This window comes from Nesoenas mayeri (genome assembly GCF_963082525.1).
Source record: "Nesoenas mayeri genome assembly, chromosome: 9".
Taxonomy (NCBI): Eukaryota; Metazoa; Chordata; class Aves; order Columbiformes; family Columbidae; genus Nesoenas; species Nesoenas mayeri.
In genome coordinates this window covers 11,457,759-11,477,420 of record NC_137557.1, presented here as the reverse complement: position 1 = coordinate 11,477,420, position 19,662 = coordinate 11,457,759, and the positions used below count along the sequence as shown (strand labels likewise).

Sequence of the window (19,662 nt, the reverse complement as noted above, 5' to 3'; positions counted from 1 at the left end):
GAACTACAGGGTTAAACCAAACTGCTTTTTTTGGTTTAGAGATTATGGGGGGGGGGATAAGTCTTAAGAGATTTTTCCTCAACCATTACAGCTGTCTAGAGGCTAGTGCCTGGATTTCTAGTCAAACTAGCGGACAACAGGCTGAATTGTGATTGAGTGTTATACACATAATTCCTTTTGTTGGTGTGAGTTTCTCTCAGCCCTGTACCAGAGAAGCTGCTGCTCTTTCCATGTGTACCATGATTCCCAGTGCTGATTACCCATCTTGCATTTTCTTTTCTTTCCCTTTTCTGTTTTCTATGGCTATATAGAATTCTTATCCGTGTTCAGACAATGCTACTGGGCTTTATCTGGGTACAGGTAGCTTGTAGGAAGTTGAAATGTGGCACTGTCAGAGACAGCATCCCTAGCTATTGGGAAGAACTTCCAGCAGGGATTTGGGCAAACAGCATTAGAACATGTGGGACATGTTGGAACATATTTGTATTTGGGGGTGGTTGGTCGGTCGGTTGCCTAAGAGGCTGAAAAGGGTCAGCTATACATAGGTGAATGGGTAACTGGTATAAGAAAGGTGTCTGTGGGAAGGCTTGGTATGTGTGTTTTATTGCATGAGAGCTTGGTTGCTCCTCCTACTGCAAGAACATTTGTAGTGAGGCTGCGTGTTCCAAGGACAACCCATGTCCACATCTAGTGCAAAAATGGAATGAACTATTATAGTATGGAGATTTAATATTGCCCTGAATTGATGGGCTGGGAGTGTAGAAGTCTCTGGCTGAATTGAAGCCTGTCTGACTTCCCGACAGTATTTTCCTTGTAAGATAGTCACAGTAAGGGAAAACAACTTACCTTATTCTTTTACTTGTAAAAGCTGATGTTCATGAACCTTCACAAATCAGTTAGTTCTGATTTTAAAGTCTGCTGCCCTTGAGTAGCACTTATCTGACAGAAGAATGTAGTTAAAAATATAACTGATGGTAAATTTATGTACAAAGTAGCTCTTACTCTTCACTGCCCTACAGCCACATCACATGCAGATTTTTTTAGGATTAACCTTCTAAGATTTCTTGCTCTTCCTTCCTGCTTTTCCTCCTGCATTCTATAGGACATCCAGGAAAGACAAGAGGGAAATATCTCCTTAGAAATATTTTTTTGATATAAAAAATAATAAAATCCTGAAAATTGAGAATGACAATTTAATTTTGGAAAGTGATTAATAAAAATGTCTTGAAAAAAATCTTTGGTATGCATGTCTGAGTGTTTCCACGAATAAATGCACTTTATGTTATCGTTTCTCTGACAGTAAGTACATCAAAATTCTAAGGTCTCACCATGATGCAGAGCAAGTATTTGATTCTTTATTGTTCATATATATGGCACCATATGTCAGGAATAGTTTAATTCCAATGCAGTATGTTTTCCACCTTCTAAAACCTTTTTGGAAGCAGCCTGTCACTTATGAGATCACCATTGTCTGCATGTCTAGCTTTTTGAAGTTTCATGCAGCCTCATCCTTTTCCCAGTCCCGTTTGTTCAATATAGCAGTAGTGTCATTACTTAGACAAGGATGGTGTTTGAGCCGAATAGTAAAGCTGTGTTTCTTTTCATCATTCCTATATAGTCAGCCATTAAACTGGCTGTGTCCTCCGTCTCTTTTACTACCTTAATGCAGCACCTTGAGGATTGATCAGCAGAAATCAAAACCTCTTTAGATAGTTTTTTTGCTACAGAATTATTCTTTTGAAAACTGTCCATAGATCTCTGTGATGAGAAGCGTAGAAGCATGATTAACTGCAGTATTAAAAAATTAGACTGAAGCCAACCTTTGCCACCTTACTTGTTGTATAAAAAGCTAGATACGTGTATCTATGTGTATCTGTTTGTTTGGGATTTTGTTTGTTGGGGGGGGTTGTTTGATTTGGATTTTTTTCTGTTTGTTTTGGTTTTGTTTGGGAGGTTTTTGTTTGTCTTTGTTTGTTGGGGGAATGGGGTGGTGTCTGTTTTTCTGCCTTGAGTTGTGTTTGTGTTACCACTGCATCTTCCAAGTGGCCTGTATTATATCCATGATTGAGAGGACAGTGGCATCTAACTAAATTCGCAGTGTGAAAAGTCTTATTTTTCTACTCAAGCAGTCTTTTTTCAGAATTAGAAATATGTTATGTCATTGAGGTCTTCGAACAGGTTAAATGGCACTTTCCCCTTGCTTGGTAATTTTACGTACTGCCAATTAGTAAAATGAGATGGGAGTTCCTCTCAGAGTGTCATGATTTTAATTGGAACTTCAGTAGAAAGGAGTAATTACTGACTTGTAGCCTGTCCAACTAGTAAAGCTGTGTCTCAAATTAATGAACCATGTCTTTTGCTTGTTGCACTACGAATTGAAAAATGCAGCGGTTAAAAACTGGTTACTGTTATTTGTCTAATTAATGCTGATCATACACTGAATTGTAATGACAATAGGAGATAGAGCTTGTACAGGTTTTTATAAATACGTTTGATTTTGAACAGGGTAATATGTAATAGGTACATATATGTATTTTTTCACATATCTAATCTATTTTATTTCCTTCTCTGAAATATTATTGTATGTATTGTATTGTTGTTGTACTAATTAGTTTTTCTTCTTTAAAAAGTTTTATTTCAATGCCCCATATTTATTATGACTTTGAATATCTAATTCTACATGCATTTTTGTGTGGATTACCTAGAAGGGGCAGAGAAAAGAGGATGACAGTTATAAACAGGCAATTCATATATAAGCAGGAATATCCATTAAGTTTTTATTTTATGAATATGCTATGTCCAGGTTTTACTGTGTTAGTAACTGAGTGGACTTGTAATAAACAGTGCCATTGTAAGTTGGCTTTATGAAGAGAAAGACTTTTGGCCTGCAGTTGAGTGGAAGAGGTGGGAACCTAGAATAGTGACATGATCCACTGTGAATTTTGCCATACTGTCAGTAGCTGACATGTAAAGGCCTTTATTGTCTAATGAACGGTCATGTCATTTACTGATGCAGACATCATGTAAAATACCGTTTTTGTGTGCAGACTTAAGGAGTGCAAACTACCCTGTTAAGGTTAAAAAAATCTCATGCTTAAGCATTATATAAGTGCCTGTAGCTAAGGCATATTTAATGTCTTTATTTAGGGTTCTGTTACTTTGCCAGACAAAGACATATTTTGATATACTTTTTTTTCTAACAATAATATTGCTGAGAAGATTTAAGAAAGAAGATAAATGCTTGCTTAATTTACCACTTAAAGCTGTGATGTCTTGGCTTCCCTCTCCAGAGAATCTCGGTTCCTTTTTAATTATTATGACTTTGATTTATGAGTGAAATTTCCAGGTTTTCATACAAATAAATTCACGGAGTTGGCTATATAATCTTCATCCTACTGCCATTGCTTTGATTTTGATTTACACAGGAACCTCGTTCTGCCATGTTCACAATATCACAGTATCACAGTATGTTTGGGATTGGAAGGGACCTCAAAAGATCATCTAGTCCAGTCCCCCTGCTGGAGCAGGAACGCCTAGGTGAGGTTGCACAGGAACATGTCCAGGTGGGTCTTGAATGTCTCCAGAGAAGGAGACTCCACAACCCCCCCGGGCAGCCTGTTCCAGTGCTCTGTCACCCTTACTGAGAAGAAGTTTTTTCTCAAATTTAAGTGGAACCTCTTGTGTTCCAGCTTGATCCCATTGCCCCTTGTCCTATCATTGTTTGCCAACAAGAAGAGCCTGGCTCCATCCTCATGGCACTCACCCTTTATATATTTATAAACATTAATAAGGTCACCCCTCAGTCTCCTCTTCTCCAAACTAAAGAGACCCAGCTCCCTCAGCCTTTCCTCATAAGGGAGGTGCTCCACTCCCTTAATCATCTTGGTTGCCCTACGCTGGACCCTCTCCAGCAGTTCCCTGTCCTTCTTGAACTGAGGGGCCCAGAACTGGACACAATATTCCAGATGGGGTCTCACCAGGGCAGAGTAGAGGGGAAGGAGGACCTCTCTTGATCTACTAACCACCCCCCTTCTAATACATCCCAGGATGCCATTGGCCTTCCTGGCCACAAGGGCACAGTGCTGGCTCATGGTCATCCTGTTGTCCACCAGGACCCCCAGGTCCCTTTCCCCTACACTGCTCTCTAATATGTAATTTCCCAACCGATACTGGAACCTGGGGTTGTTCCTGCCCAGATGCAGGACTCTACACTTTTCCTTGTTAAATTTCATTAGGTTATTCCCCGCCCAACTCTCCAGCCTGTCTAGGTCTTTCTGGATGGCAGCACAGCCTTCTGGCGTGTCAGCCACTCCTCCCAGCTTAGTGTCATCAGCAAACTTGCTGATAGTACACTCTATTCCCTCGTCTAAGTCGTTAATGAATATATTGAATAATACTGGCCCCAGTACTGACCCCTGAGGTACTCCACTAGATACTGGTCTCCAACTAGACTCCGCACCATTGACTACCACTCTCTGGCTTCTCTCCTTAAGCCAGTTTGTAACCCACCTCACTACTCTATTGTCTAGACCACACCTCCGCAACTTAGCAACTAGGATGCTATGGGAGACTGTGTCAAAGGCTTTACTGAAGTCAAGGTAGACCACATCCATGGCTCTGCCATCATCCATCCACCTTGTTACATCTACCTTGTTACATGTTGTAGTAATGCAGTAGAAAGGCCTTCAAAAACATGTGAGTAAGTTCAATTAACAGCTTAATACTACCTATTAATGTAGGTATCTGTGTACAGGAGTGAGGATATAGCCGAGATATAGGCTTTTATTAGTGTGCTGAAGATGACAACTATGTTTTGAGGTACTTTTGGCTTAAGACAGCATGGTGTGCTAAAGGTCTTTTTGCAGTGTAGACTTTTAAATTAAGCTAGCATAGTATTGAATGTACATGATAACTAGGTAAAAGAAAAATCTTAAATGCTGTTTTGCAGCTAGTTTGTATTGTGCTATTTACTGATACATTTTAACTACTATGTAATGATTGAAAGTTGGAATGCTTATGTAATATGGTTGAAAGCAGAGTTAGATCTAATAAGAAAATGTCACTGGATTTCTACTGAAGCTAGTATTGAGAAGTAAAATCTAACAGAAGGGAACACATAGTAAAATTAAGAGGGGTTGTTGTTGGTTTTTTTTTTCCCCCTCACTAGTGTTTGGTTTATCATATGCTGAAAAACTCTTGGCAATATACGTACAAATGATGACATCCATTTGAAAGTTGCTGTATTTTAAATTAACTTTTCCAGACATCGCACTACTTGTTTTGAGGAAGGAGAGAACCTTCCATGATGACCAAGTCACTTATTATATAGAACTGAAAGCCAATATGTCCTTTACTGGACTGTATTTTTTTATATAATGTATCATTTGAAAAAAGAACAGGTTGTTCCATGGGTTAGTGAACATGCTCTTCACAACTTTTTTTCTTGAGGTTGAATTTTGTCATGTCTAATTTGTGGTCCAAGTTTCTGTATTCTTTTCCATCTGTCACTCTCTCTCTTGTGATTTCTTATATGTTTTTTTTTTTTTCCCTTTCCGCTAAAGTGTAAGCTCTCCAGATTTTATTAATGCCTACTCAGTGTGGTACATTAGCAGGATCTGACTCTTGTCTACTAAATATCCCATTTTCATTGGACTTGCAATAATATACTGAAATATTTCCTCCTGTGAAATAAATCTTCTGTGCCAAGTAATCAGTGGTTCAATCATTACTGTGGATCAAGACACATAAATGGACAAGCATAGAAAGCAGACTAAAGAAGTCTTACAGAGGTGATATTTATCAGTAATGGGGCTGGTATTATACCTTATAAAGCAAAGCCATTACAGCTTTAGGGGAGGGATAAAGAGGAGAGAGAAGAGATGACCTTCACCAGGAGAGAGAAAGGGAAGACAAACCTCAATGCTGATACTGTGGCTGTCTGCACATATAACACCATGACTGATTGCAGAGAGGCTTCACAAAGATGGAGAAGTGTCTAGACAGTGGCACAGCAAGGTTCTCAGAAGGTTTGGCCACATTTTGGAACCACTTGTAAATATAGTGGGAAGAATTGCTAATAATTAGAAGCTATTTTAATATGCAATTGGTAGTTTGATAATTACCTGAATCATCTTTTCTGATGTATTCACATTCATTGTTAACCATCAGTTCCAGGATTATACAATGTTTTGATGCACCTCATCAGTTGATCATGCATTAATACTTTATAAATCATTTGTAAACAGAACTATTACTGGGAGTCAACTAAATGAAGAGAAAAGATGCCATGCTCATTTAATTTGTCTTTCAGTCATTAGGGTCTTGCTGGATCAGAGAAGAAGAAGATAGGGTGTTCTGGTGTATTGAGAGAATAGTTTAGGAAGCTCGCTCTTAGCTATCTCTACACTCTTACTTGCTATGATCCAGATGAGACTGAAGTGTGATGTGCTTTTCTGCTCTCTGCCCAGGAAATGACAGCTGAAATTCAGCCCCAGGTGTGGCTCCCATGAATAGAACATCAAAGTAGTGCTGGTGCAGTCAGGTTTTATTTTCAGCTGGAAAGTGAGAGTTCTTAAAAAGTTACAGGCCTTGATGTGCATGTTTTTCATCTTATTCTCCATGGTTAGCAGGTAACCAGACCAATGTGCTCTCTGGACAAGAATGAAGCCTGATGATCTGGTTGGTTCTTATGCTTTTTGATGCTTGGGAGGTGCTAGGATAGTTTCAGCTGGGAAGGGGAGACCAGGGGAAAAGATCTTCAGGGAGGCAGACTTAGCTCTCAGCTGAAAGCTAACAAATACAGCTTCAGGCCAGTACCTGCTGCATTGCTCCCTGTTTTTAACTAGTCATTCGAGGACAACTCTTACGCATTATGCTGGAGGCTGTAGTCACTGCTCTTTGGTAGGTTCTCATTCCAGCTTCCAGATCACTAATCTAACACCCTGATGAAGCATGAATTCAGGTGCGCACTAGCCTAAAGGTGAGATAAAACACATTAAAAAGTCAGCTGTGAGAAGCAGTACCCCTCTGCTTCTTGTTGCTGCTTCTTTCCAGTGAAGAGTTATGCTCAGCTTCATTATTTTGATCTAACAACCTGTCTGCCAGTAGGTTTGTGGCCAAAGCCCAGCAGCAAAGCTTGGCTTAAATGTAGAGTACAGACCAGCTCTCTGTTACCTATGTGTCAATGTGAAAGAGAACTGTTTCCTGTGCAACATTCAAGAGCTGGTGTGGTTAAAATGAAGAAGTAGCTTGGCATTTTCCTCGTAGGACAAACCCAAATTCTTCAGACTATTGCAATCTGCCTGTATAAAGAATTTGTTTTGTTTAGTCTTCCAGATCAGTTATCTTGCTCTCCTGTCCAGAAACTTTATTGTGTTATTAGGGTGCCTAAAGCTGTTGATGTTATAATTATTACACTTTACATTCAAGCATTACCTTATTACATAAGAACCTCCTTGAGTAAAATAAAGGCTTCCAAAATCACTAGTCACTACTTAAAAATGTGTCTTTTCACTGCTTCAGCTGCATCATCTTTAAAAGGCAACGTAATGGTGCCTTATGGTGTGCTGAGTTTACAAGGCTAATCTGTCCCCAGTTACAAGACAGAGCCTTTGATAGAGCAGTGTCTCGTATTAGATTAAGCTGAGTCCAAATGTTTTATGGGGTGATTTAATATGCTGGATTGAAGGAGTTACTGGTTTTTTTAAGTGACTCTGAAAAATGAGGATTTAAGCAGCCATAAGCAACAAATGGCTAACAGTGAGCACCAGCATGTTTTCCTGTCAAGTGTTCCTGCTGTCTCCATTTTATTGAGATGTTTGTGGCTCTGGGAGAAGGAGGAGGCATCCAGCCAAAACCATAAGGAGCAGATTCTGCTGTTGGTTGGTTCTGCAATCTAGAAATAATCCATTGATTTGAATATGTGAGTACTAGTTTACCTGAAGGACTTAATCTACAATCTTTCTTTGGCTGTGTAAAAAAAACCAAAAAACAAAACAATATTCAGTACCTTCCTTAGATTCCTTGTCTTAGAGCACTTTAGGGCTATTAAGGTGTTGACTTAAGATGAAAATGGAAGCAACAATACTCATTTATTGTAGGCGTAGTTGTGATGTCACAGTTGAAATCTAAAAAGTAGCAATTATAGCTGAAATCTGAAAGCTGTTTTATAATTTCATATGTACAACACAACTTCTTACTGGAAGTTGTAGCCATGGCTGCAGTGGTTGCTGCACTTTGTGAATAAAAACCATGTAGTTACCACCTCTCAGTGAAAGAGTAATTTAATAGTGATTTTTGTTAAGTACAGTTTTCAAAACTGTTGTAAAAAAAATAAGACTGTGTCTGTGTTGTCTGTCTTCTATGCCATTTAGTAAGACTACAAATTAATAAAAAAAATACTGGATATGGATACAGGAAAAGACAATTGTTATTTTAAATCTTAGCTGTTATTTAGTTATGATGTGCTTTGCTTTTCCTGTAGTGTACCCACCCCTTGTGCAATAAAATCCTGGCTGAATGTCTGAATATTAACATGAATTTGAAACAGAACAATACAATAATAAGCAAACATACCATTTTGGAGTTTTTTATTCTTGCATTACATTTAAGGTCTGTAATACATTTTTAACCTTTTACGTTTCTAAATCTCTGTGTGAGTCACTTTCTCACTCTGCGCACTCATATTAATCAGAATAGATTTTTGGAAAGGCTAATTACAGTTACCAGCTTAAGTTGGGATTTTCTAATGAGATAGAAAAAAGCTTTCTGTCTGACAGGAGGCAGACTCCAAGGTTTGGGTAAGCTAGGCTGCCTTTAAACTTATTTTGCTTTTATTTTTGTAAGTGAAGAGTAACTCTGACCAGAAATCCAGAGATCTAGTATGTTCTATACACAGTTACGCATCTCCTTGAAGAAGTAAACTAAGCAGGAATGACATAATGCTAACAATATGGAAAATACGGAAGATCTACTCAAGATGTTTTAATGAAATTAATTTCAAAACTAAGGCATTTTCAAAGTGGATATTTATACCAGATGAAAATACATTAGGGTCCTAAGTCTAGCAAGTGCCCAGTGGGTAGAGAGGAAGGTGGCTCCACTCAGATCCCTGTGTTTGCCTTGCTGGATTGTGGCCAGTGCCTCATCTGAATATAAAGCCTCTATCTCAACAGTAATTAAAATAAATAATGATGTGTTCTAATATCGTTTTCATTAATGTTCACCTATGTTGTTTTGTACCCTCAGCTTTCTCTGTTAGAAGATGCAGGGTTTGGCGGTGTTCTTCTTTACATTGATCCTTGTGACTTACCAAAGACTGCAGATCTTACTGATAAAGCTTTTATGGTTTCCTTGAACAGCGGAGGAGATCCATCAACACCTGGTTATGCCAGTATTGGTAAGTACTGTTCAAGGCATATTCAGTTAATGGACATTTTAATTCTCTGCATATTGTAAGTACGAGAGTTAGAACACTAAACCAAATCCTACCAGAAGCAGAAGCCGTGAATAAGGGAACACTGTGTAGAGCAGCATGGCTCAAAGGATGGAATCCAATCTCAAAAGTTCTTTTCTGTTAACTGTTGGCACAAAGGTTGTACTCTAAATAATTTATTTTGTGTATTCACACACTGAACCATATTATTTCTGCTTATTCTTATCCCATGAAAAAAAAAAGCTGTGAAGTACCAATCCAGCAGTTTGCGAGCAGGTTCCATGGGATCTGTCCCCACTGAAAGAAGTATTCTTCCTTTCATTCTGTCTTCCAATTTCGTAGTATTGGTAATGGAAGCTTCTGGTCAATAGGTGAAAAGTAAAATATAATCAGAAATTTATATTTAAAAAATATTTCAGAAAAAATAATGTTTACAGTATCTTTGCATAATTACCACTTGAATAGGATGTGTTCATTTAGCCTGTCTCAGTTCTGCCTAGATCGATTTGGTTATCAATTATGCTCCTCTAAATATATTTATTTTCAAAGTATGGGAAATAAAGAATTGATTTTAAGGAATTGCATAGTCTTTTAAAAGTTTAAAGTTGTTTGTTTGTTTGTTTTTAAAGCAATGTTAACAATAGAGACAGCATTGTATTTAACTTGTATGAACTACTTAAATTTCCTTCTGGCAGTTCAGTGAATGCGTGTTTTGCTCCTCTGCTGCCTTTTCAGCTTTATAACGTTTTTTACTATCTAACTATTTGGAAATGTATTAAGCAGCAGTCTATGAGTTTGTGACAAGGCTTCATCAAGAATATTTGGTCCAGTTACTAGCTCAGACATCTCAAGTCTGACTTGAATTGGCACTAAATCAACTGAGGCAATGCTGAGATACTTCATGACTAGAATGGCAGAAAATAGAAATATTTGCCTGGTTGTCAAAGAAGGGTGTTAGCTATTCACAGCATGAATGCCTTGACAGCTCAGTGGGAAAGAAATTGCACATTTTCTCAGTGTCTCAGTGTACCTGACCCAGTGTTCTTAAAAGTGTCCTGGGAGCTACAGAAGTAAACATAACACTCTTTAAGCTTTATTCTTGCTCATTTCATGCAGTTTATTTGAAAAACAGTTTGTTGCTTATCTGTCTGGCTGACTTCTTAAGGTTTTATTTACCCTACATGAGAAGTAAAGCTAATTAAACTGGATACACAAACATGAAGATGCCACTTCAGTGTCTAAACCTTATGTGTTGGTTTTCTGTCAGTAAATGATCTCATTGGCAGTGTGCGTTCCAATCTCCAGTTTGAGAAAAAGAAGCTTAATTATATGGAAAATGGTGATATCCTTATAAGTACATTGATGGTTTCTACTAGAACCCTAGTGTGCCTTGTGTGTAGTTTTAAATCTCTGAGCAACACTCATAAGCAGGAATAGGCTATCATGTTTCTAAAATCATTTATATTTTGGTCATTGAAGGCAATGATGAGCTGAAAGAGCTCGAAGGAACAGTTGAGGAAACTCTCTTTTACAGTTCTGTCACTGGAAGGTAGATCAGATGGAAGCAATATCTGTGTTTCTGATTATAATCTTCTGTAGTAACTATGAATCAATTTGGTTAGAGGTAACTTTTGTCCAGGACAAATACAAATACATCTGGAGTGCAGACTTTTGCCTGAGGAATGTGCTTGCATGTAAGGTAGTTAAACCAACTACATGTGGAATAAAAGTGACAGATACCCAGGGTTGCCCCATCACTTTGATTCACCAAATGTAACAGGCACTCCAAGAGAATTTATTGGAAGCTCCTGCTTAAATTATTGGCCTATCATTGATACCATCTGCACTTCGCATAATGCCAACAAAACTGTTACTACTACAGTCTCAGAGACTGCTTGACCACCATTGTCACTTTTACTAGGAAATTCCTAGTAATATGAGTGATCCAAAGTTAGTCTTGTGCTAGGTGAATAAAAGGTAGGAAATGTGTGTTGTCATGCTGCACTTATGTTTCTGTGTGGCATCAGAATATTGGACAGCTTCAATTTTTTTCCTAGAAAAGAAATCTTCAGGAAGTGATAACATTTACAGATCTCTTCTCAAAGTTGACAACATTTTTAAAATGGGGTATATAATATTTTGGAGAGAACTTTAGAGGTCTCACGTGGTTTTAGCTCAAATCTTCTGTTTCATGAAGATTAAATACTGTACTTCTGCATAGGAATTATTTTAGAAGGTACAGAAATTGCTTGAGGATGGGTTTCAGATGCGTACCATCTATGAGTGGAATGATTTTTTTGAGCTCTGTTTAATAAAGGGAAAAACGTAGTGATGTGGAAAGGGAAGTCAACAGCACTTATGTAAAATTTTCTGCAGCTTTGTGTGACAATTTAATTATTCTTTTCCTAAGACTCTCCCAATCCCGTGTCATAGCAGTCCTGAAACAATCACGTGGGCCTTTGTGAGCATCAGTTCTGTCTTTCTGATTGCCAAAGTCTAGTGTCCTCCATTTGTAGAAATCTTTATTCTGTCTTCTTTCTATTGAAATGCAACAGATTCAGTGGATGGGCCTCAAGGAATTCAAGGGATTAAGAAGTTTGAAAAGGAGATAAGAGGCCTATGTGGCAAAAAATATCTTGAAAATTAGAAGAAGAGCATAAAACTTGAGTGATTTCCCCATCTACTTTTTTTCCACTTCGGCTTTTTGAATGCTGCACTTACTTTCACCTGCCTTTGTGTGACAGACACATTAGATTTCTCCATTGCTGTACTTCAGAGCCATTTTAAATCAAATTTGTTTCCACACAGGAAATGGCTCACTAAACAAAAATATGGATAGAACCTATTTGTCAATTCTAGTATGTAAATAGAAAAGTGCCATTGTGATAAGCATTGAGAATGCTGCCCCTGAGATAAGATACCTCATAACAGAATTGCTGTCTGTGCAGTGGTGGAACAGAAATTATTTCATGAAGAATTCAGACAACATCATAGAAAATACTGTGAGCTTAAAAATGCTGAAATATAACAGCTGTAATACATAATCTTATGCTGTCAGCTGGAGTTTCAAGTGTAATGTCTTTATAGAGAATTGTCACACAGAGGTTATAACAGTAAGGCAAAGCAGTATATTTGGAAGTTGTCCATGCTTTAGGTCATTGGTGAGCCGTGCTACAGGGATTTGGGTGAAGAATCAGTAACAAGGAGAAATGCACAGTGTCCCTAGAACTGTGATTAGTGGACATTATTCAGGCAGAGGAACTGGCATGAGCATTTTTCAAAAATTGCTAATAAGATTTGATTTCAGAGAAAGGGACAAGGAAGATGAGGAATTGGTGAAGTGTGGATCCAGTGCAGGCCACAGCTGATGAGACCGTCAGTGAAGTTTGTGGTGCCTCTGACAACATTTAAGAAAGGACAGGAATGCTGGACAGGCAGGGAAGTGAAACTGGGCCTGGAAAAAGGCAGGGCGAAGGTGCTGGTGTTATTTTTTTAGGTTTTGTTTCTCACTATCCAAATCTGCCTTAATTGACAACAGTTGACTCGGTTTTGCCCATGACAGTACTTGTAAGTGATCTCCCTATCTTTAGCTTGACCAATGAGCTTTTCCATCTGATTTTCTCCCCCTGTCCTGTTGAGTAGGGGGAGTAAGAGCACAGCTGGGTGGGTGTCTGGAAGCTGGCCAGGGTTAAGCCACCACACTGTGTTCTCCATGTTTTGCTAAATTACCACAAAAGTTAAAGAATACCAAATACATGTCATAAAAATCCCATGGCATTTACCTCTTTAGTCATATGTCAATCTTTAATTGAGCTTAGCCAATTCGCAGTGAAGACAGGGAACTGCTGCTACTACTTGGAATATGGGTAAGGAAGTACATGCTGTGATTCTAGATGTTTATGGGCTTCCTGCCTCTTAACTGAATTTGTCCTTAGTGTCCTTTACCTCATGATATTTTACTCCTCTGAAGCAACCAGGTGAGCAGAAGTTAACTAGAAAATAGAAAGCAGTGTAACAGTTTTAACCATGCATATGCAACATATGTTCCAAAATGTTATGTTATAAATCAACATGACTTCTCTACAAGATGTCCTCGGCTCTGGTTTCTCTGTTCTTCTAAAGAACAAAACACTATTACAAGGGTAGATTTTCTATGCTTGCCTTTGGAGCTTTGGAAATGATTCTGGGAATATTATTATTATTATTATTATTATTATTATTATTATTATTATTATTGTTTTCAAATTTTGTGTTTATTTTCTGCTAATAACATCAGATAAATGAAACATGAAGATAACTTGGTGTGAAATTACTGTCTACTTTCAGGCTTCTGAGGTTTTTTTTGTTTTATTTTCCTTATGGACAAACTGAGGCTGGGGAGAGAGAAAGAGAAGTTGACAGTGACGTATTTAAATTTAAGGGAGTGTATATATATGTTTACATATACTCTTGATCATTTATTTTTTACTCATGACATGACTTTAGTGGTTGCTGTAAGAAAAAACCCACACTTTATCATTATAACTACACTATTCTATGTGATATACTATTTTCTGTGTGAAAACAAAATCTCTGCTAATGCAATGGAGAGGTAAATCCTTAGAAAATACAGGTTTTTGAATACTGAGCACAGTAAGTAATAATTTCAGAAGATTTTCAATAATGTGTCTAGCACTAAGGGTTCAAAAGGTGTCTGAATCCATGATCTGCCTCTTCAGATTTCGCAAGATACAATAAAGCTATTAAATTTGTGTTTAAGTACCAAATTACATGTTCCGAGTTTTTGGGGTTTCTGGTTTTTAGTTTTTCCTCCTGTCTAGCTTTCAGTTGTTGTTGCATGTGTTTAAAACTGAAAAAATCAGTGGGACATAGATATATTGTAGGCTCACAGGTTTGAGTGTTTGAGTCCTCTTAATTGTATATCAGATATTGTTTGTCTTCTGTTAAGCAGCCTATAATTTTATCTTGAGGGGAGAAGTGAAATTTGAATTGAAAATGCAGTGATTTTATCAATTAGAGTATTAGAAGAGGAAGGTAAAAATGACTGCTAATGCTGCTGCAATAGCTTGCTAGCAATGTTTGTATCATTTAACTCTTGCAAATGCCGTACTGAACCATCTGGTCAAAACTTTCCTCAGTTTCAAATAAATAATTTTTTAAAAATGTGAATTTAAAAGAGTAGTGGAATGTCCAAGTGTTAGACACCAAAATACTTGAAAAACAACAAATTAATCCTTCCTATGCTGCAGAATTAGTTATTTGGAAAATATTCTGCCGAAGTACTTGTTGACTCCTTAGAAGTTGGAGAGGACTCCTCAGGTTTTTTGACATTTCAGACAGTTTCTGACTGCTAAACAGCCTTGACTCCTTACAGAATGTTTTCCACTGAAGCCACTTTGTCTTTCATGCAGCAAAAATAGCATTTTAAATGGTGCCCAGATTAAATTTTTGAAGCTCCTCAACTCACAAGTGAGTTTAGCATATTTAAATCTTTGGTGAAATGATGATTGGAAATAATCCTGCCGTAGCTTTACTGACATATTTTTGTTGTGTGAGCAAGCTAATTTATTATGAGCTTGTGAAACAGCAAACGTCACTGAATGGCAGTAAGTCTAGCTGCTGTGTTGGAATGTGCTACGACAAGAACGTGGGTGCCTGCAGAATCAGTTGAAATGAGTTGTCCTTACCTGGGTTGAGAAGGTGGCTCAGGGAAAACTGCTTTTGCAGCATCAGGGAGTTTTGTGAGCGCTCTCTTGCACTCCTTATACAGCTGCAGGTTGTACATAGGAATGGTGTTAAGAAGCAGATGAGACCCAAGACAGGTTATTAACGGAATATTTTACTAGATCTATGTGTATGGATGAGGAAAGGAATTACTTTTGTTTGCAAAGGTGGAGGGATGAATAGCTGTGTGTTTGTTCACGTAGCAACATACAACAATCCATTTTAAGAACCAGCTAAGCTCTGAACTGGCTGTCAGCTAGAGGCCAATTTTATGGACCACTTACTCTGTTGCCAGTCATTTGCTGCTTAATGCCCTTCTCTGCTCATTACTGTGGTTTCTTCTCATCCTTTATCTTTCACGCTTTTCCAGCGGCTTCTTTGTGTTTCAGGTGGAGGTTGTTTTCTTTCAGAACCCAGTTAAACTAATGTTACTTGAGATTTTTTCATCTAGCAGTGTCTAGCAGATAGGCAGAAAAGTTTAGCAGTATTTGTACATGAAATTTGAGTTTATAACAAAAACATGCATCGAAATAGCAAACCAATAGTCACTTTCAGTTTTTTGGTAATTGCAGCCTGTAAACAATTTATTTATTCACTGTAACTGAAACACTTGCTTAGCCCGGTATTAAACTGCTGATGACACCTCCCCACTACAAGTGAGTAACAGTGGTATTGCTGCTGTCTGGGGATCCAGAAGGGGCTTAGAACAGGAGGTAGCCAAAATGGCTAAGTGGTTGAACATTTCTAACATAATAAGGCAAATTCACTATTAGTTATGCCTTTTTCCTAATCAATTTTGTATGTGCAAAACAAATACCTGTTTTGAAGATGACTGTATTTTACTCAAGCATAGTGCTAAGATGACACCTCAGAGTAAGTGGCAGGCATTTCTGGTAGGTGATATTATTAACGCTGCTGTAACTGCCAGAAGTACAACTGTTTCAAAGTATGAATTCTGGTTGGATTCAGCCAATAATTTTGCCCATATAGAAGCTGAAGGGGAAAATGTCAGAACCAGAATGATTGTGAGGCAGTTTAGGTACTCCTCACAGGAAGTCAGAGCAGATAGTAGGTGTATATGTATAAAATAACGGAATTGTATCTGGTAATAAAGCTTGGTTAGCTTTCTCATATATTTATGCATATATGTAATACAATGGAGTTTTATCCTCCTAGCATTCCTGTGCACAAGTTGGGATACTGTGGCGTAACTCTTATGTATTGCAGAGTTAACACCTGCAAGTGCACCTGCATCATATGAAGAGCACCATAAAGTCAGCTGGCTGATTTTTTTTTAAGCAATTAAAGATGTAATTAGTTTTATAATTGATTTTTTTTCCAGTGCAGTTGAATACTGCAGGCCAGAATAAACCAAACCATCTTCAATTTGATTCGATCTCTGTTCCAGCCCACTGCTTACCATATTCAGCAGCTGCATAAAAAAGATAATAGTACCTCTTCCTACTTTCAGAGAGGTTGAAACTCCTCCAGAAGAAAACTTAATCACCTTAAAATGGAGATGTGGAAAATACCTTTTCTTTACATGAATGTGTTCTATCATATTATATAGTACTGTTCTGCAGAATACTACAAGACATAAGTAATTAATCACAGCTTGGGTGCAGGACGTTGCATTTCCCTTTGTTGAACTGTGAGATTTCTGGCAGACCGTTCATCCAGGTTACTGAGGTCCCTCTGAGTGACAGCACATCCATCTGGTCTATCAGCCACTCCTCTGTTTGTATCTGCGTCAAACTTGCCAGTCACTTCTCTGTAGAAGTCTGTCAGGTTGCTCAGACATGATTTCCCCTTTGTAAATCTATTCATACTACTCCCAATTACCTTCTTGTCCTTCATATTTTTGGAAATTATTTACAAGATTATGTACTCCATGACCTTCTTGGAACTAAGGCTGATCGTAGATCCTCCTTGAATGTGATAGGAGTGATACTTGCTTTTGTCATGTCCTCATGAGCTGCTTCTGCCTGGTTAACCTCTACTGGATGGTCTTCAGGTGCGATGCTTTAAACCACTGTAGACATATTGCCTGAGGATGCTCAACATGACTGTAGGCATAGTGACTGCTTTCTGTTAAGGAACGTTAGATTCACGTGCTGTTGCTGGTACAAAGTTACAATACTCTTTTGTGTAAGAGACTGCATCAGTTTTGATGCTAAGCTGTTCGCTCTTTTCTCTACTAAAACAGTTCAAAATGCTCTGATGTTTGCTCTGTGAAAGCATGGAGCTTCATTTTGGGAAAGGGATAGTGCTGGGAGCAGTATTTGGGGGTAGAGATGGCCAGGTGCCAGCTGTGCAGTGCAAGAGAATTTCATAAACGTGGGAGAATGTCTGTAACAAGGAGGCAGTCACAGCTTACAAAGCTTCTTTCTTCAGTGCTCTTGGAGTAGTCCTGTGTGTGGTGGTGCCAGGCAGTATTTGCTGTGTGATGAGTACAATGCTAGAATGAGAAACACTCAGTTTGTTGCCAGATGTTTTTGTTATCTCGCATGTTTTTCATGTGCAAAACTAACCTATGAGAATGATTTGAATCAACCTTTGAAACTTTAGTGACTGTTTCAATTTCAATTAAGACAAGAATATGCACAAAATGTGTGTAACTTCCAATACGTCTTATATGCTAATTTTACATAGCTGACAGGTGGGTCTATTGAGTTAGTGGAATAAAGAGTGAAGCCTCCTGAGTTATTTAAAACCTTATTGATGTCATAGATCTTTTAGAATAATGATATAATGATTTCCATATTTAAAATGTTGTGCTATAGGGATCACCATTTACAAAATATGTAATGAACAAATGCTTGTGCTGCCTACTTGGGACGTAATTTTTTTTTCTTGTAACAGATGTCAGCTAAAGCTGACATGTGGTCACGATTTATTCCTTTCTCGTATAATGCTCATAACAAGGAGACTAATTTTAGAACAGCTGGCCTACTTGAGTTTTAAAATGCATAGGTTTTGGGATTTTTTTTTCATTGATTTCCAAGCATCAACAGTCTTTCAGCTAGTCCACTGTGTGATGTCTGTCAAGCCTAGTTTAGTCCAGAACTACAAGGGATTTTCAGCATTTTTTGGTGTACTCTGGAAGAACTGAACTGCACGTTGCCAAGCCTTCAGCAGTTAAAACTTGGGCAGTATTAATTTTTGCATAGCATAAAATCCATTTTGCTTTTCACAGTAGCAAATGAAATGTAAAGGTGAGGTAAAACTAAGAATTGATGCACTTGTCAGTTGCTTCTACTCCCTCCCAAAATCGCTGTATTAGCTGCAACTTCAAGTTTTGCTGGAAAGAGGCAAAATATTTCTCTGGGTAGTAATATTCTGTGCTGACAATCCATTGAAAAATATAGATACATGACCTGGCATGAACTATCTTGATGAATGTTTTAAAAGTTCCCTAGAAAGAGAGAATATGGGCTTTGCAAAAAGATAGTGTGAGTGGAATATTTCTTGAGTTAAAATGAGGTGACTCAGGTGTAAGGAGAGTTGCATAAAGGCTACATGGATAATTTCATAACAGTATCTTTGATTTTTGTAAAAAGCCCGGGGTTGGGGGGGAAGGATAGAAATTCTGTAATACTAGAGATGTAGGTATCAGATGATTGCTGCTGGGTTTGGCTAATTTTACTTTGTAGTTGTACTAGGTTTCTTAGCCTTAGTTCCTTCGATACTCTTACTACTTTTTTAATATTAGCCTTCTATTTTTTAAGTGCAGTGTTACCTCACGAGCTTCAGGATACTGGAGGGAACCTAGAAATGCAGCTTGACTGCTGTCTAATGTAAAAAAAAAAAAGTATAAAAAATAGCCTGAAACATAATGCAAATGAGGAAAACATCCGTGCATTTTAGGTGCATTTCATAACTGTTAGGCATTAGTCATGCTTTTGAAATATTTTTTGTTTGTTACAACATATCAAAGCAGAGAAAGCATGCTTAAAACACTTAGGCAGGAGCAGTAGTCCTAAACTGGTCAACAGTGTTTTCCAGGATTTACAGCATCAGTTTTATTTTTTTGAGTTTTTGGCAATTTCATCTTGTTAGATGAAACGTGTCTGTATTTCTAGAATCTGAATTTATCCTGTGATTTATACAATGAACCTGTAATTCTGAGCTCCGAAGCTCTGATTTAGGACTGTTAAATCTCTTGTTCACTTTGTAAGATGAAAAGTTGAATTGCAAATCCTGTAATACATTTACAAATCCTAAAGCATGTATAGAAATGCTGCAAGAGATTTACAAATCGTAACATATATCTTAATAAAGTAATTTTTAGCTCTACAAATCTATACCCAGAAGTCAATATCTCTGTGATCCTAGCAGAGATCATTCTTGTAATTTAATGTGATTTCTGTTTTGGGTCAGGTTCTTTATGATTTATTTCTATAGGTCTTATGTTTATTAAAATACTTTTCCATTTCTCCTTTGACTTCATAGAGTAAAAAAAAATTAAAACCATTATCTTCTGAAAAGAGAGAGGAGTTGCCGTT

The 19,662-nt window shown here is 37.7% G+C and overlaps 1 protein-coding gene across 1 annotated transcript in view; it reads left to right on the top strand.

Moving 5' to 3' along the window:
* Positions 1-19,662, top strand: part of NAALADL2 (N-acetylated alpha-linked acidic dipeptidase like 2) — a gene marked incomplete at both ends in the record, with an annotated part of 329,666 nt that overhangs the window by 172,700 nt on the left and 137,304 nt on the right. The window contains one exon of the mRNA XM_080349764.1: positions 9,247-9,397. Coding sequence (XP_080205890.1) covers positions 9,247-9,397 — 151 coding nt within the window. The remainder of the gene's footprint in view (positions 1-9,246; positions 9,398-19,662) is intronic.